The 19,239-nt window shown below is 47.1% G+C and overlaps 1 protein-coding gene across 9 annotated transcripts in view; it reads right to left on the bottom strand.

Moving 5' to 3' along the window:
* Positions 1-5,262: 5,262 nt before the first annotated feature.
* chrdl2 (chordin-like 2) overlaps positions 5,263-19,239 on the bottom strand; it is a 122,634-nt gene continuing 108,657 nt past the window's right edge. For all 9 annotated transcript variants that reach the window (XM_070882755.1, XM_070882758.1, XM_070882751.1 and 6 more), the window contains 2 exons: positions 17,489-17,587; positions 5,263-5,393 (listed from right to left, as the gene is read on the bottom strand). In XM_070882755.1, the coding sequence (XP_070738856.1) occupies positions 5,263-5,393; positions 17,489-17,587 (230 nt within the window). The remainder of the gene's footprint in view (positions 5,394-17,488; positions 17,588-19,239) is intronic.

Here is a 19,239-nt window from a genome sequence, read left to right as displayed (position 1 = left end):
AGAGAGAGAGGCATGGGCTGGGACGGTGGGACGCTCTGTGTTGCAGACGGCAGTATTAGAGAGTGAGGCGCGGGCTGGGACAGTGGGGTGCTCAGTGTTCCAGACGGCAGCACTCGAGTGCGAACTGTGGGCTGGGATGATGGGTGAATGGGTGTAAACTGCTCCATTATATCACCAGCACCACTGGGACCCGCAACGTCGGAATCAAAACCATGGAAGGTGGAACCAGAACCTATGCGAGTGGGAGGCGCAGGCTTGGATGGTGGTGCACTGGCTGTAAACTGCTGCATTACACCAATAGCACCACTGGGACCCACAACATCGGAATCTAAACCATGGAAGGTGGAACCAGAATCTATGCAAGGGGTTGAAACTTTGATGCCCCTTAATGGGGGTTCATAAACATTAATTTGGAAGCTCTCCCCTGTAGACATTTCAGTCATCGTCGCCATCATCCAGTCTGAATCGTCCGCATCTGGTTGTACTGGTTCTTGTTCTGTATCTTCAAGGTCCTCAGGGTTGGCAGCATCATCATCATCATCATGTTCTGCAAAATACATCAGAACAGTCAAATGTTTAACAGCAAGGGAGGGGGCAAGATGGGTGGCATGAGTACTCTCACACATAGCAGGCCAGGCAGCAGGTTGATTTGAAGGGCCACGATGCATTTTCAGGACTTACCCTCTTCCTCGCGTGCGGGCCCAGCTTGTGCTGCACTGATTGCTTTTCTCCATGTACGACTCAGCATAGCAGCTACCCTCTGTTCCAAGGGTGTCAGTGGATGCAGATTGGGCGTGCCTCCTCCTGTTCGAGTTGCTTCCCTTTTGTTGTTACTGCGAAGAGAAAAAGAAAACTTTTTACTGAGTTCGTCTTTCTGCAATGTGGGACATACACATAGTCACCTTACAATTACGATTACATTAAAAAATTAAAATATTACTTACACTAACTACTTGACCAAGGTCATGCCATTTCTTTTTACACTGGCTTCCAGATCTCATGGTATGCACCACTGCGCAGTAATCTTCTGCAACTTGGTTCCAGCGTTTCTTCATTTCTTTAGGTGGCACTTTTATGTGACCTCTGTTGCTGGTATCTAGCTCCTGCCATTTCTGCTCAATGACGTTGACTAATATCTCCGCTTCCTCATGCAAGAAATTCTTTGTTTTTGGTGGACATTGTCCATTGCTGTATTGAATTGACACTCTTATTTTTCAAAACACACAGTCCTTATTTTGCATGCACCAATGCAGCACCTGTTCTGGAGGTTTAGCAGTGAAAAGCAGCACTCACTCATTTCAGCAGGTGATTTTTTCAACAGTGCTGCTAAACGCACTCCTTCAGACCCCCAAAAAATCACCAAAATTCAATCCCAAGCCTTTCCAGAGGTCCACGAGACAAATCAGCACTTTTCTTCAAGTTCTAAGGATAAGGGGTAAGCCATTTAGGACCGAGATGCGGAGGAACTTCTTCACCCAGAGAGTGGTGAACCTGTGGAATTCTCTACCACAGAAAGTTGTTGAGGCCAATTCACTAAATATATTCAAAAAGGAGTTAGATGAGGTCCTTACTACTAGGGGGATCAAGGGGTATGGCGAGAAAGCAGGAATGGGGTACTGAAGTTGAATGTTCAGCCATGAACTCATTGAATGGCGGTGCAGGCTAGAAGGGCTGAATGGCCTACTCCTGCACCTATTTTCTATGTTTCTATGTTTCTATGTTTCCTTTAAAAATGGCCGAGTGCCAATGTTTATGGGCTACTGCGCGTGCGCGTGCACTCCAACACGCATGCGCAGGGCTGCCGGCACGACGTTCTCTCATTTGACTTAGCCCCGCCCCCCTGCACTTGCAGAATCGGCGCGACTCTGTGGCTCCGTCCCCCCGCTGATGTCTGCACGCCGCGCTGAGCTCCGAGGGACCTGCAGGGAGCCCGAGAATTGCAAGGTACATTTTTGTCGCGCCTAAAAACAGGCACCCATGTTGCAGCTGTGCCGTTCTAGGCGCGGCCCGAAACTTGACCCATACATTTCTAAATGCATCCTGCTGAGGAGGCCAGTGAAGTGGCCACATTTCCTGGGCAGGCTAATTTAAAAGATGAAGTTGTTCTGTCAGTGAGCATTGTGGAGCAGTATTGGGTACAGCTGATATTGTATAGCTTACAGAGCTATTCGAAGGCTTGCTGCTTAAGGTGCTGTGTCTTCATGGAAGCTTTCTGTCCCTTGTGTACTGCATCTGGTGGCTATAGATATCTAGATCACTGGAGCCCAGCTTTTAAAAGAAGCATCCTTTCAAAGCACAACATATTGTTGCAATCATCGGGGGAATGTGCACTGCAGCTTCTGACACATGGCAGTAAGTGAGGAGGACGCCACAACTCGCAGCCACAGCCTTGGAACACATGACGGTACCAGATAAAGATAAAGAAGGAAAGACTTGCATTTATGTAGCGCCTTCCATGCCCACCGGATGTCTGAAAACACTTTACAGCCAATGAAGTACTTTTGGAGTGTAGTCACTTTTATAATGTGGGAAACGAGGCAGCCCACTTGCGCACAGCAAGCTCCCACAAACAGCTACGTAATAATGACCTGATAATCTGTTTTTGCTATGTTGATTGAGAGATAAATATTGGCCGGGACACCGGGGATAACTCTCCTGCTCTTCTTTGAAATAGTGCCATGGGATCTTTTACGTCCACCTGAGAGCAGACTCGGTTTAACGTCTCATCCGAGAGACAGAAGAAGTCAAGGAAATAGTATTTGGAGGCAGGGTTATCCCAGCTTCCATGAAAGAACTAAATTGAAAACAGGAGCTCACCGTGTAGGAAATCACATGGGATAATCTGTATTCCAACATTCCATGGTGCAGCATGTTGTGGCATTCCTGAGTAACCCTCTAGCAAGAGATAGGGCTGAATGTTCCTGCGGTGCCCAGGTTCAAGGCAGCTTGGGTTCAGTTTTGAGATTTAAAAAATGTTAATATCCCACCCGATCCAAACTCACCCATTGCTTTTATTGTCTCCTGCTACTACTGTTTTGTCTATGTAGAGATGCTACTAAAATCGGCTGTGTGGTTGATAATGAAGAAGAAAGCTATGGACTGCAGGAAGATATCAATCAACTGGTCAGGTGGGCAGAACAGTGGCAAATGGAATTTAATCCAGAGAAGTGTGAGGTAATGCATTTTGGGAAATGCATTACCTAACAAGGAAAGGGAATATACATTAAATGGTAGGATACTGAGAAGTGTAGAGGAACAAAGGGACCTTGGAATGCATGTCCACAGATCGCTGAAAGTAGCAGGCCAGGTGGTTAAGAAAGCATAAGGAATGCTTGCCTTTGTTAGCCGAGGCATGGAATACAAGAACAGGGGGGTTATGCTTGAACTGTATAAAACACTGATTGGGTCACATGTGGAGTACTGGTCACCGCATTACAGGAAGGACGTGATTGCACTGGAGAGGGTACAGAGGAGATTTACGAGGATGTTGCCGGGAGTGGATAATCTAAGCTATGAAGACAGATTGGATAGGCTGGATTTCTTTTCATTGGAATAGAGGAGGCTGAGGGGAGACCTCATTGAGGTGTATAAAATTATGAGGGACCTAGATATAATGGATAGAAAGGGTCGATTTCCCTTAGCAGAGGGGTCAATAACCAGGGGGCATACATTTAAAGTCATTGGTAGGGGGTTTAGAGGGGATTTGAGGAAAAGTTTCTTCATGCAGAGGATTGTGGGGGTCTGGAACTCACTGCCTGAAAGGGTGGTAGAGGCAGAAACCCTCAGCACATTTAAAAAGTACTTGGATGTGAACCTCAAGTGCCATAACCTACGGACCTAGAGCTGGAAAGTGGAATTAGGCTGGATAGCCTCTTGTTGGCCGGCGTGGACACAATGGGCCGAAATGGCCTCCTTCCGTGCTGTAAATTTCTATGATTCTATGTAGGTTTTTAAAAAATCTTGGTGTGCAGTTCATTGCTTATCTCCATTGAACTATGTGAATCTCTGAAGTCTTGGCATGCACATTGTATGCAAATGTGTATTTTCCTGCCTTGGGCAGAAAATTAGCTGCTATAGTACAAGCTCACACTGCAATGGTTGATTTGCTGCCCCAGAGATCTTGTCAGGCTTATATCTGACATTCCTGTTTCATTCTAGTGGCCAAGTCTGCCACACACTGCAGGCAGGAACCCCTGGATGTTTTGTCAGATCAGGAATTTCCCCAAGGATGTATACTGGGGCCTCAGCTTTTCACCATTTATATTAATTACTCGGACAAAGAAATAGAGTTATAAATACAAGTTTGCAGATGATATTAAGAGGTTGTTTTTGTCAACAGTATTCTTGCTTTCTTTGATGAAAAGTGCTCTGTATTTCTAAGTTAACACATACTTATACAATGGACAGTCTGTTGGATGACATGCCATTGTGATATGTAAAGTTGGAAAGCCGTTACATTCCTCAGATTCGTCACTTATTCCTAAATATTATGTTTGGCCTCCCATTTACGATATCATAGGAGCAAAATATCATAATGCCATTGCAAGGGAAATGCTACTTGAAGTGTCTATCCTAAATTATCTCTGCCCAACTCTTTTAAAATGATAAAACAAGGGATGCCTGAGACACCCATGATATTTATCATTATGTGGGCATTTAGAAATTTCCTATTCATTCAGATATACTAGAAGATTGATGGCAATAGAATAAAATGTTATACAACTGGTTATATTTTATTAGTTTCAAGAAAAGTGGGATGAAACAGCGTCAGTACATAAATAAAGTACAAATACCTTCAAGGATAATGTCAACATATTCCGCAGGCTTATGAGATAAAGAAAGAAACTTTACATAAAACCAAGATATGCATTACGTGTGACTTGAATAGTAATGTACATACACTGGTAGGCTAATTGTACTCTAAGAATTAAGATCACATAAGTAATTTCAATAGTGTTTTATAATACAAATAAATACATGCTAGGATCACCCTCCATTCTTTGTCGCCTCCAAAGGCACTTTTTTCTTCCTTGTAATAAAGAAAGGTAACACAGTATTTTTCTTAATTTTTGTTGTTGTTGTATACATTTTGGTTTCCAGGGTGCTCTCGATATCAACAGAGCCACACTGCAGTCCAGCTACAGACCAGGTTTTTATGAACTGAATTTTCCCTTCTCACATTATGGTTCCCCTCCCTGCACCCGCCCCCCATCCACCCCACCACCGCCTCGCGCCTCCCCCCCCCCGCCACCCCCCCCCCCTTCAGCAGTGTGCCTTCTCTGGTTTGTTCAGTTGTAAAACTTTCAGCAAATCTTCTAACTCTGTTTTACATCCTCGGTTCATACACAGCTGGCTGATTTGCGCTTCTCCCTCTTTGAAAATTTTCCATCGACCTAGGCAAACAGGAAATGTGTATTTATATACGATAATAATGTGCATTATTTTCCTGTAATATTCAATGAATATAGCTTTAATGGTTGCCAGTGAGATGCAATTGAATCAAAGGATTTAAATGACACCATAAACCAAAACAGTAATACTTGAATGCTTTTTATGTCATTCAACCCCTTCACATAGTTACAGAGTTTACGGCACAGAAACAGGCCATTCGCCTAACTGGTCCATGACGGTGTTTATGCTCCACACAAGCCTCCTCCCACCCCTCTTCATTGAACAACTTGCATATTCTTTTAATACATTCTCTCTCATGTGTTTATCCCATTTTTCATTAAATGCTTCTATTCCATTTGCCTCAACTACACATTGTGGTAACGAATATCACATTCTTACCATTCTCGAAATAAAGACGTTTCTCCTGAAATCTTTGTTGGATGTACTGAGTGACCGTTTATATTCATGGCCCCTAGTTTCGGACTCCTCCACAAGTGGCAAAATCTATTCAAGTCTAACATATCAAAACATCTACAAGGCACAAGTCAGGAGTATGATGGAATAATCTTCACTAGCCCGGATAAGTGCAGCTCCAACAACACTCAAAAAGCTCGACCCCACGCAAGACAAAGCAGCCCACTTGATTGGCACCCCCTCCACCACCTTAAACATTCACTCCCTCCACCACCGGCGCACGGTGGCTGCCGTGTGTACCATCTACAAGATGCACTGCTGCAGCTCGCCAAGGCTCCTTCGACAGCACCTCCCAAACCCAGTCTATTTTAAAGATGCAAGCACTAATTGTCTGGGGCAAGATTCATTCGTAAGTACGATGCAAATCTAGCAATTTCTTGACAGTCATAGGGAGGTTGATGCCGATCTCCCATTTTTGTGACGCTAATGGCAGAGCGGCTCAAATCATCCAGCAATCTGTAGCGATCCAAAACTCACCCCGTATTTCTTCATTGTCACAAATTGCTGGGATTTTACGCAGTAATACCGCAATCACGGGTACCGTGAACTCACCATTATTTTTCCAGTAATTTCAGAGAAAGAACTGAAACAATTTCCCTGATATTTGTGGGCAAGCAGGGTGGGAGTGGGGACACGTAATTGTGGTGGTGGGGACCAGGGGGGATACTAGAAATGCCGTGAACGCAGAGGTCCTGCTGAATTTAACAACAGGAATCGTTGTAATTTTTTACTCCGTTTCCCATCTGATAGGCAGCAAGGGAAAGCCAGTGGTAGAAGGTCACAACCAGGGGCCATTGGGAACGGACTGGGAAATTGGAAAAGATTGTAGCATGGTGGGGCGGCTTGGAGTACGGCAGCGACGAGGGAGGTAGGGACAGATCGGGATAGAGCAGAGGAGGTGGGAGATGGGGGTGGTCGGACCGACAATCGTGGGTGGCTCTGCTGCACAGGAGGGCAGGAAAGAGAGTGGGAGAGCTATAGTGATAGGGGATTCAATTGTAAGGGGAATAGATAGATGTTTCTGCAGCCGCAACCGAGATTCCAGGATGCTATGTTGCCTCGCTGGTGCAAGGGTCAAGGATGTCTCGGAGCGGGTGCAGGGCATTCTGAAAAGGGAGGGTGAACAGCCAGTTGTCGTGGTGCATATAGGTACCAACGACATAGGTAAAAAAAAGGGATGAGGCCCTACAAGGCGAATTTAGGGAGCTAGGAGCTAAATTAAAAAGTAGGATCTCAAAGGTAGTAATCTCAGGATTGCTACCAGTGCCACGTGCTAGTCAGAGTAGGAATCGCAGGATAGTTCAGATGAATACGTGGCTTGATGAGTGGTGCAGCAGTGAGGGATTCAAATTCCTGGGACATTGGGACCGGTTCTGGGGGAGGTGGGACCAGTACAATCCGGACGGTCTGCACCTGGGCAGGACCGGAACCAATGTCCTACGGGGAGTGTTTGCTGGTGCTGTTGGGGAGGAGTTAAACTAATATGGCAGGGGGATGGGAAACTATGCAGGGAGATAGAGGGAAGTAGAATGGTGGCAGAAGCAAAAGATAGAAAGAGGATAAGTAAAAGTGGAGGGCAAAGAAACCTAAGGCAAAAAGCAAAAAGGGCCACATTACATCAAAATCCTAAAGGGGCAAAGTGTGTTAAAAAGACAAGCTTGAAGGCTCTGTGCCTCAATGCGAGGAGTATTCGGAATAAGGTGACCGAATTAACTGCGCAGATAGCAGTTAACAGGTATAATGTAATTGGCATCACGGAGACATGGCTCCAGGGTGACCAAGGCTGGGAACTCAACATCCGGGGACTATTCAACATTTAGGAAGGATAGAAGAAAGGAAAAGGAGGTGGGGTGGCATTGCTGGTTAAAGAGGAAATTAATGCAATAGTAAGGAAGGACATTAGCTTGGATGATGTGGAATCGGTATGGGTGAAGCTACGGAATACCAAGGGGCAGAAAACGCTAGTGGGAGTTGTCTACAGACCACAAAACAGTAGTAGTGAGGTTGGGGACAGCATCAAACAAGAAATAAGGGATGTGTGCAATAAAGGTACAGCAGTTATCATGGGCGATTTTAATCTACATATTGATTGGGCTAACCAAACTGGTAGCAATGCGGTGGAATAGGATTTCCTGGAGTGTATTTGGGATGGTTTTCCAGACCAATATGTCGAGGAACCAACCATGGAGCTGGCCATCCTAGACTGGGTGATGTGTAATGAGAAAGGATTAATTAGCAATCTTGTTGTGCGAGACCCCTTGGGGAAGAGTGACCATAACATGGTAGAATTCTTTATTAGGATGGAGAGTGACACAGTTAATTCAGAAACTAGGGTCCTGAACTTAAGGAAAGGTAATTTCGATTGTTTGAGGCGTGAATTGGCTAGAGTAGACTGGCAAATGATACTTAAAGGGTTTACGGTGGTTAGGCAATGGAAAACATTTAAAGATCACATGGATGAACTTCAACAATTGTACATCCCTGTCTGGAGTAAAAATAAAACGGGGAACGTGGCTCAACTGTGGATAACAAGGGAAATTAAGGATAGTGTTAAATCCAAGGAAGAGGCATATAAATTGGCCAGAAAAAGCAGCAAACCTGAGGACTGGTAGAAATTTAGGATTCAGCAGCGGAGGACAAAGGGTTTAATTAAGAGGGGGAAAATAGAGTACGAGAAGAAGCTTGCCGGGAACATAAAAACTGACTGCAAAAGCTTCTATAGATATGTGAAGAGCAAAAGATTAGTGAAGACAAACGTAGGTCCCTTGCAGTCGGATTCAGGTGAATTTATAATGGGGAACAAAGAAATGGGAGACCAACTGAACCAATACTTGGGTTCTGTCTTCACGAAGGAAGGCACAAATAACCTTCTGAAAGTACTAGGGGACCGAGGGTCTAATGAGAAGGAGGAACTGAAGGATATCCTTATTAGGCGGGAAATTGGATTAGGGAAATTGATGGGATTGAAAGCCGATAAATCCCCGGGGCCTGATAGTCTGCATCCCAGAGTACTTAAGGAAGTGGCCCTAGAAATAGTGGATGCATTGGTGATCATTTTCCAACAGTCTATTGACTCGGGATAATTTCCTATGGACTGGAGGGTAGCTAATGTAACACCACTTTTTAAAAAGGGAGGGAGAGAAAATGGGTAATTATAGACCGATTAGCCTGACATCAGTGGTGGGGAAAATGTTGGAATCAATTATTAAGGATGAAATAGCAGCACATTTGGAAAGCAGTGACAGGATCGGTCCAGGTCAGCATGGATTTATGAAAGGGAAATCATACTTGACAAATCTTCTGGAATTTTTTGAGAATGTAACTAGCAGAGTGGACAAGGGCGAACCAGTGGTTGTGGTGTATTTGGACTTTCAAAAGGCTTTTGACAAGGTCCCACACAAGAGATTGGTGTGCAAAATCAAAGCACAGGGTATTGGGGGTAATATACTGACGTGGATAGAGAACTGGTTGGCAGACAGGAAGCAGAGAGTCGGGATAAACGGTCCTTTTCAGAATGGCAGGCAGTGACTAGTGGAGTGCCGCAGGGCTCAGTGCTGGAACCCCAGCTCTTTACAATATACATCAATGATTTGGATGAAGGAATTGAGTGTAATATCTCCAAGTTTGCAGATAACACTAAACTGGGTGGCGGTGTGAGCTGTGAGGGGAATGCTAATAGGCTGCATGGTGACTTGGACAGGTTACGTGAGTGGGCAAATGCATGGCAGATGCAGTATAATGTGATTAAACGTGAGGTTATCCACTTTGGTGGCAAAAACACGAAGACAGACTATTATCTGAATGGTGGCAGATTAGGAAAAGGGGAGGTGCAATGAGACCTGGGTGTCATGGTACATCAGTCATTGAAAGTTGGCATACAGGTGCAGCAGGCGGTAAAGAAGGCAAATGGTATGTTGGCCTTCATAGCTAGGGGATTTGAGTATAGGAGCAGGGAGGTCTTACTGCAGTTGTACAGGGCCTTAGTGAGGCCTCACCTGGAATATTGTGTTCAATTTTGGTCTCCTAATCTGAGGAAAGACGTTCTTGCTATTGATTGAGTGCAGCGAAGGTTCACCAAACTGATTCCTGGGATGGCCGGACTGACATATGAGAGACTGGATCAACTGGGGCCTTATACATTGGAGCTTAGAAGGATGAGAGGGGATCTCATAGAAACATACAAGATTCTGACTGGATGGGACAGGTTAGATGCAGGTAGATTGTTCCCGATGTTGGGGAGTCCAGAACCAGGGGTCACAGTCTTAGGATAAGGGGTAGACCATTTAGGACTGAGCTGAGGAGAAACTTCTTCACTCAGAGAGTTGTTAACCTGTAGAATTCCCTGCCACAGAGAGTTCTTGATGCCAGTTCATTGGATATATTCAAGAGGGAGTTAGATATGGCCCTTACGGCTAAAGGGATCAAGGGGTATGGAGAGAAAGCAGGAAACGGGTACTGAGGGAATGATCAGCCATGATCTTATCAAATGGTGGTGCAGGCTCGAAGGGCCGAATGGCCTACTCCTGCACCTATTTTCTATGTTTCTCTGTTTCTAGGAGAGATCACAAGGAGGGAGGCTCGGGATCATGGGTTTGGACAGGGGAGGGGGTCGCTAGATCATGGGAAGTTTGACAGATCACGGGAGGACATTCAGCTGATTGCAGAAGAAGATTTGCTTGATTGACCGAAGGAAGCATGCTGCTCCTCCTGGCGCACAAACACTTAACTGCTGGTTCGGCTCTTCCTGCTTCCCTTTAGTTGCCAGGTTTCCCAAACTCTGGGAAAACCGACCGGCAAGCATTTAATGCCAATGGCTACCAACATCTGAGAAAAGGAGCCTCACTAATATATTATAACCATGGACCTGCATCTCCAGAGCAGGTTAGTCTGCGAAGGAATTCTACCTTATAACTTCTTTAAAAATAAGACACTTCCTTATAACATCTTTAAAAATTCTACCTTATAACTTCTTTAAAAATAAGACAAGCCGGATTTACAAATCCTAACTGTGAAAGAATTCTAGCCTTCAAGGACTAACCCTGGATAAGTTACTTTATTAACTTCTTGAAACAGGACAATTGTTGAAATAAGCAGTTAGCTTGAATAGCATAATCTGGATTGTTCAACATAAACAAATGGCATCTGCCCTCTTGACTACAGATGACAAACCAAACAATGAATACATGTAAAGACACTAGTTAGTTCAGTTGAATTAGCAAAATGTCAAGTACCCAAATTCTTGGGACCATGGAGAGGTTATTGGATAAATTCTTAAAAATTACACATCATGTAACAATTACTCAAGTGCTCAACGCACAAACAAATGACATCTGCCCTTTGAACATATAGAGTAAACTCACAATAGCTATGTATTGATACATAAGCTCGGAATGCAAGGGTTAGCAAGAAAATAACTAGCAATAATTAACTTGATCAACAAGAGACCTATGAAACACAACCAAAAAAGATATAAAACATTGAAGGCTCGCATGAGAAATTAGATGCGCTTTAATGGGCAAAAGTGTTTCTCGGCTACAGAGCAAGGCAGAAGGCACCGTGCTTGTTCTATCGTCTCCTAATCTTCTTGGGGATTGAAGGTAACTGCTACCTTGATAATTGATGCATATCCTGTTTAAGCAATTTTAAAAACTGTAATACTGTAACGAAGCTTAGATTTAAAAGTAAGATTCTCTACTAGAAATAAGATTGTATTTTTCACTTTTTTTTTTAGAACGGTTAACGTTGCGATTGACTGACTCACCAACTGTAAATTGCATAGCGGTTCTTTAAATAAATCTCTCTATATTTTCGAATTGTCTCTCATAGTCTTCCGTATCAATAACTCGCGAACCATGTCTCAAGTACACTCTTTTGGTGAAGAGGTACATTACTGAGGAGACAACCCCCCCCACCCCCCGAACCTTACACTTTCCACAACAATTACAAACTGGCTAAAATTGCTAAAAAGTGCTATCTGGAGGATGGTAACAATCTCGGGTTGTTCCTTTCCTTTAGGGAAAGATAGACCTTTAGACCCAGTGCCTTTAGGATTCAGCTACTTCAACTTTAAGTTAAGAGTGAACAGTTGAAGAGCATGCCTGATCCGGGAGGACTGTAGTTTTTCCTGTCAACTCGGACGCCCTCAAACCCACAGTGGTTAAACCAGATGTAGACCCGTTCATGACGAGTTGGGCTCAGGTTTCACACACACGGTGATTTAACCCGCCCCCACCCAACCCTCTCCTGCCCGGCATGGGGGTAAACTTCCTCCCACTGCTTTACAAAACACAAAATATTACTATGTCCCTTAGCAGATTAAATTATTTCATTATTTATTGTACCATGTGATCTTCCCTTGGCCTTGGCCGCTGTTTCCATAAAGGCAACTTAATAGAAACCAACATTTCTGTCGACGAGACCAAGAACCTAATAAAATCTGCCAGAGTTGTTGTCAGTCCACAATATACAATTGCCCCGTAATTTATCACGACATGGCAACAAATTGGCAATCTTACCTATAGTCATGAGGATGGCAGGACGTGGAAATATAATCCTATCACCATGCAGTGGGAGGCTTTCTTCTAAGGATTGGTGTAATGTATGCAGCTGTGAGCATGCTCACAGGCTTATGGAGCTGTTGCGCCTGTAATTTCTGCGGTCTAGAGGAGTCCGTGTTCCATGTGTATGTTGAATGTGTGAGGTTGCAGCCCCTATTCCATTATTTGAAGGAGCTGCTCCTCAAATTCTGGTTGCACTTCAGTCCCACGCTCCTGATCTTTGGGTATCCTGAGCGGAGGGGAGCGGGCAGGACGGAAAGCCCCCTCATGGGCCTGCACCTGGGCATGGTCAAGGTGGCCATTAACCGGTCCAGGATGCGGTCGGTCGAGGGGGTCGTTCAGCCAGACTGCCTGCCTCTCTTCCGCGGTTACATCCAAGTCAGGGCATCCCTCGAGATGGAGCACGCGCTGTCCACCGGTACGCTCGCGGCCTTCCGCTAGAGGTGGGCACCAGAGGGACTGGAGTGCATCATCACCCCCGGCAACCAAATTTTAATTTGATTTCAATTTCTGGTTAAAAAGTTAATTGGATTAATTTGTCAGTTTTAGTCCCCCTCTAGTCAAGGGGCACTTGATTATTGTTCTACCAAAATAGTTGTTGAGCTGTTGCCCAGTTAATTGAGTTCAGGTTCTCCACGATGAGGTGGGCTGTTGTGAACCTGGTGGATGAACTGGTAGTGTTCAGTTTGATTGTTATACCTTGACTAATAAGCCTGCTAGTTCTTTACAGCAAATGTGTAGCTGTGAATTCTTAAGCAAGGAAGAAAACACACTACAATTGGCTTACGGCATATTGTTGGAGCAGAGTAAAGGGAGTTTTACTGTACTTCATCCATATTCTTCTCTTCTTAGGCAGTCCCTCGGAGACAAGGATGACTTGTTTCCACACTAAAAATGAGTTCTCAGGTGACTGAAGAGTCCAATGCGGGAGCTACAGTGTCTGTCACAGGTGGGGCAGACGGTGGTTGAAGGAATGGGTGGGTAGGATGTTTGGGTTGCCGTGCGATCCTTCCGCTGTCTACGCTTGGCTTCAGCGTGCTCCTGGCGAAGAGACTCGAGGTGTTCGGCGCATTCCCGGATGCTTTTCCTCCACTTTGAGCTGTCTTGAGCCAGGGATTCCCAGGTGTCAGTGGAGACGTTGCACTTTTTCAAGGAGGCTTTGAGGGTGTCCTTGAAGCGTTTCCTCTGTCCACCTGGGGCTCGCCTGCCATGTTGAAACTCTGAGTAGAGCACTTGTTTTGGGAGTCTTGTGTCGGGCATGCGGACGATGTGGCCTGTCCAATGGAGCTGATTGAGCGTGGTCAATGCTTCATTGCTGGGGATGTTGGCCTGAGTAAGAACACCGACATTGGTGCGGCTATCCTGCCAATGGATTTGCAGGATCTTGCGAAGGCAGCGTTGGTGGTACTTCTCCAGTGTTTTGAGGTGCCTGCTGTACATAGTTCATGTCTCTGAACCATATAGGAGGGTGGGTATCACAACTGCTCTGTAGACCATGAGCTTGGGTTTGAGGTCTTGGTCTTCACTCTCTTCCTCAGGCGACTGAAGGCTGCACTGGCACACTAAATGTGGTGTTGGACCTCATCGTCGATGTCTGCCCTTGTTGACAGTCGGCTCCCGAGGTATGGAAAATGGTCCACATTGTCCAAGGCCTCGTCGTGGATTTTGATAATCGGGTGGACAGTGCTGTGTGGTGGGGGCAGGTTAGTAGGGGACCTTTGTCTTACGGATGTTTAGTGCCCATGCTCTCGTATGCTTCGGTGAAGGTGTTGACAATGGCTTGGAGTTCGGCCTCCGAGTATGCGTAGACGCAGACATTGTCTGCCTACTGTAATTCAATGACAGAGGATGGGACGACCTTGGATCTGGCCTGGAGACGGCGGAGGTGGAACAGATTCCCGTTTGTTCTGTAACTTAGCTTCACTCCAGTGGGGAGCTTACTGAGGGTGAGATGGAGCAGTACAGGAAGGAAGATCAAGAAGAGTGTTGGTGCAATGACACAGCCTTGCATGACCCCGGGCCGAATGTGAATTGGGTCTGTGGTGGATCCATTGGTCAGGATCACGGCTTGCATGTCATCATGAAGCAAGCGAAGGATGGTGACAAACTTTTGAGGGCAGCTGAATTTGAGGATGACGATTCATAATCCCTCACGGTTGACAGTGTCAAAGTCCTTTGTGAGGTCATAGAAGACCATGTACAGGGGTTGATACTGTTCCCTGCATTTCTCTTGGTAAATCCAAGAGAAATGCAGGGAACAGCACTAAACCCTGCATCCATATTATACCTAGCTTAGGAGCGCTTGATGCTGGGATTGGTTACTACTAGTGGTAAAATCTGGACCTCATGAAGTCTCATGGCTTCAAGTCATGCATGGGCAAGGAAACCTCCTGCTGATTACCACCTACCGCCCTCCTTCAGCTGATGAATCAGTACTCCTCCATGTTGAACACCACTTAGAAGAAGCACTGAGAGTAGCAAGGGCACAGAATGTACTCTGGGTGGGGGTCTTCAATGTCCATCACCAAGAGTGGCTCAGTAGCACCACTACTGACCGAGGTGGCCGAGTGCTGAAGGACATAGCTGCCAGATTGGGCCTGTGACAGGTGATGAGAGAACCAACACGTGTGAATAAACCTACTTGACCTTGTCCTCACCAATCTAACTGTTGCAGATGCATCTGTCCATGATAGCATTGGTAGCAGTGACCATAGCATAGTCCTTGTGGCGACGAAGTCCCATCTTCACACTGAGTACATTCGCCATCATGTTGTGAGCTAAATGGGATAGGTTCAGAACAGATCTAGCAGCTCAAACCTGGGCATCCATGAGGTGCTGTGGGTCATCAGCAGCAGCAGAATTGTATACCACAATCTGTAACCTCATGGCGTGGTATATCCCTCACTCTACCATTACCATTAAACCAGGGGACCAACCCTGGTTCAATGAGGAGTGTAGAAGAGCATGCCAGAAGCAGCACCAGGCGTACCTAAAAATGAGTTGCCAACCTCGGGAAGTTGCAACACAGGACTACATGCATGCTAAAAAGCAAAAGCAGCATGCCATTGACAGAGCTAAGCGATCTCACAAACAGCGGATCGAATCAAAGCTCTTCAGTCCTGCCGCATCCAGTCGTGAATGGCGGTGGACCATTAAACAACTAACAGGAGGGGGATGCTCCATGATTATTCCCATCCTCAATGATGGCAGAGCCCAGCATGTGACTGCAAAAGACAAGGCTGAAGTGTTTGCAACCATCTTCAGCCAGAAGTGCCGAGTGGATGATCCATATCGGCCTTCTCCTGAGGTCCCTACCATCACAGAAGCCAGTCTTCAAACAATTCGATTCACTCCACGTGATATCAAGAAACGGTTGAGCGCACTGGCTACAGCAAAGGCTATAGGCCCCAACAACATCCCGGCTGTCGTACTGAAGACTTGTGCTCCAGAACTAGCCGCACCTCTAGCCAAGCTGTTCCAGTACATCTACAACACTGGCATCTGTCCAACAACGTGGAAAACTGCCCAGGTATGTCCTGTCCACAAAAAGTAGGATAAATCCAATCCGGCCAATTACCACCCCATCAGTCCAGTCTCAATGATCAGCAAAGTGATGGAAGGTTTTGTGAACAGTGCTATCAAGTGCCACTTACTCACCAATAACCTGCTCACTGATGCCCAGTTTGGGTTCTGCCAGGACCACTCGGCTCCAGACCTCATTACAGCCTTGGTACAAACATGGACAAAAGAGCTGAATTCCAGAGGTGAGGTGAGAGTGACTGTCCCTGTCATCAAGGCAGTATTTGACCGAGTGTGGCATCAAGGAGCCCTAGTAAAACTGGTCAATGGGAATCAGGGGGAAAATTCTCCACTGGCTGGAGTCATACCTAGCACAAAGGAAGATGGTTGTCTTTGTTGGAGATCAATCATCACAGCCCCAGGACATTACTGCAGGAGTTCCTCAGGTCAGTGTCCTAGGCCCAAATATTTTCAGTGCTTCATCAATGATCTTCACACCATCATAAGGTCAGAAGTGGGGATGTTCGCTAATGATTGCACAGTGTTCAGTGCCATTCGCAGCTCCTCAGACAATGGAGCAGTCCATGCCCACATGCAGGAAGACCTGGACGACGTTCAGGTTTGGGATGATAAGTGGCAAGTAACATTTGAGTCACACAAGTATCAGGCAATGACGTTCTCCAACAAGCGAGAGTCTAACAACCAACCTTGACATTCAATGGCATCACCAGCGCCGAGTCCCCCACCATCAACATCCTGGGAGTCACCATTGACCAGAAACTTGACTGGACCAGCCACATAAATACTGTGGCAACAAGAGCAGGTCAGAGCTGGGTATTCTGCGGTGAGTGTCTCACCTCGTGACTTCCCAAAACCTTTCCATCATCTATATTGCACAAGTCAGGAGTGTGATGGAATACTCTCCACTTGCCTGGACGAGTGCAGCTCCAACAACACTCAATAAGCTCAACACCATCCAGGACAAGCAGCCTGTTTGATTGGCACCCCATCAACCACCTTAAACATTCACTCCCTCCATCATCGCCGTACATGTTATAGTGTGTATCATCTACAAGATGCACTGCAGCAACTTGTCAAGGCTTCTTCGGCAGCACCTCCTAAACCCGCAACCTCTACCACCTAGAAGGACAAGGGCAGCAGGCACATTGGAACACCACCACCTCCACGTTCCCCTCCAAGTCACACACCATCCTGACTTGGCAGTATATTGCCATTTCTTCAACATCGCTGGGTCAAAATCCTGGAACTCCCTCCTCACCAGCACTGTGGGAGTACGTTCACCACACGGACTGCAGCAGTTCAAGAAGGCGGCTCACCACCATCTTCGTAAAGACAATTAGAGATGGGCAATAAATAAATGCTGGGCTTGCCAGCGACGCCCACATCCCGAGAACAAATTTTTAAAAATCAGAACTGACAGTTCTCAACTTGAAGAGCACACATATGTTGCTTCAAAGAAAAATGTGTTCCCAGTTAGTTTATTTCATTGCTGTTGTGTTTTGCAGGCCATGACTGTTATTACTTACGCTGAGTGGTCCGTGTGAATAGTTTAAAAGATCCAAGATTAATCTGTTTTTCAAAGTCTCTCCTTGATATTTTCTCCATGTGAAAGTGGCGTAGAACACCTGCAGTGGAAAAACAGTGATAGCTACATTAGGAATTCTAATTTTGAAGTTAACATACCAACTTACTTTTGTAAAATAAAATCACTTTTCAACAGCAGTTCCTTCTGGTTCAGCTGTATTATAATATACACCATTTGACATACTATATAACTTATGTGAGTTCTGCTTTAAAGTTGAAAATATTGTTTAATACATTGTATATAGTGAAAATACCCCCACAACTCTCTGATGCCAGCTCCTATGGGGTCATCAAGAATCTTAGGGCGCAAGTTTCCACATGATTTGCGCCTGATTTTTAGGAGCAACTGGTGGAGAACGGACTATCTTAGAATTCGCAATTCTCCACATTTTTTTTCTGCAGTTCTAGTCAGGTAGAACAGTTCTACTTTGGAACAGAATTTTTTCTTCAAAAGGGGGCGTGTCCGGCCACTGACGCCTGATTTGAAAGTTTCCACAGTGAAAATGTACTCCAAACTAAAGTAGAATGGAGCAAGTGAAGATTTTTGTAGAACTGAAAAAACCTGTTCTACACATTAAAAAATCAGGCGCAGGTTATAAATCAGGCGTCCAGAACGAGGTGGGGGGGGAAGGGAAGTCATTAAATTCTACAATCAATCCTTATTTATACTTATACAAATATTATACAAATAAATCCAACCTGAATAAACATTTATAAGCAAAGAAAAGATTAAATAAACCATCTTCCTACCTGTGTGAAAGTGTTTCAGCCACGGAGAATGGTGCAGCAAGCCTCACAAAACGAGGGAGCCGACCGAACGCGGGCAGGGGGCGGGGAGGAGGGAGCCGACCGAACGCGGGGGGGGGGGGGGGGGGGGGAGGGAGCCGACCAAACGCGGGGGGGGGGGGGGGGGGGAGGGGGGGAGGGAGCCGACCGAACGCGGGCGGGGGGGGGGGAGGAGGGAGCCGACCGAACGCGGGGGGGGGGGGGGGGGGAGGGGGGAGGGAGCCGACCGAACGCGGGCGGGGGGGGGGGGGGAGGAGGGAGCCGACCGAACGCGGGCGGGGGGGGGGGAGGAGGGAGCCGACCGAACGCGGGGTGGGGGGGGGGGGAGGAGGGAGCCGACCGAACGCGGGGGGGGGGGGGGGGGGGGAGGGAGCCGACCGAACGCGGGCGGGGGGGGGGAGGGGGGGAGGGAGCCGACCGAACGCGGGGGGGGGGGGGAGCCGACCGAACGCAGGCGGGGGGGGGGAGGGGGGGAGGGAAGGGAAGGGAGCCGACGAATGCGGGGGGGGGGGGGGGAGGGAGCCGACCGAACGCGGGGGGGGGGGGAGAGGGAAGGGAAGGGAGCCGACGAACGCGGGGGGGGAGGGGGAGGGAAGGTAGCCGACGAACGCGGGGGGGGAGGGGGAGGGAAGGGAGCCGACGAACGCGGGGGGGGAGGGGGAGGGAAGGGAGCCGACGAACGCGGGGGGGGAGGGGGAGGGAAGGGAGCCGACGAACGCGGGGGGGGGGGGGAAGGGAAGGGAGCCGACGAACGCGGGGGGGGGGGGGGGGAGGGAAAGGAAGGGAGCCGACGAACGCGGGGGGGGGAGAGGGAAGGGAAGGGAGCCGACGAACGCGGGGGGGGGGGGGAGAGAGGGAAGGGAGCCGACGAACGCGGGGGTGGGGGGGGGAGGGGAGGGAAGGGAAG

Source organism: Pristiophorus japonicus, chromosome 6, assembly GCF_044704955.1.
Source record: "Pristiophorus japonicus isolate sPriJap1 chromosome 6, sPriJap1.hap1, whole genome shotgun sequence".
Lineage (NCBI taxonomy): Eukaryota > Metazoa > Chordata > Chondrichthyes > Pristiophoridae > Pristiophorus > Pristiophorus japonicus.
This window is presented reverse-complemented; position numbering and strand designations above follow the sequence as displayed.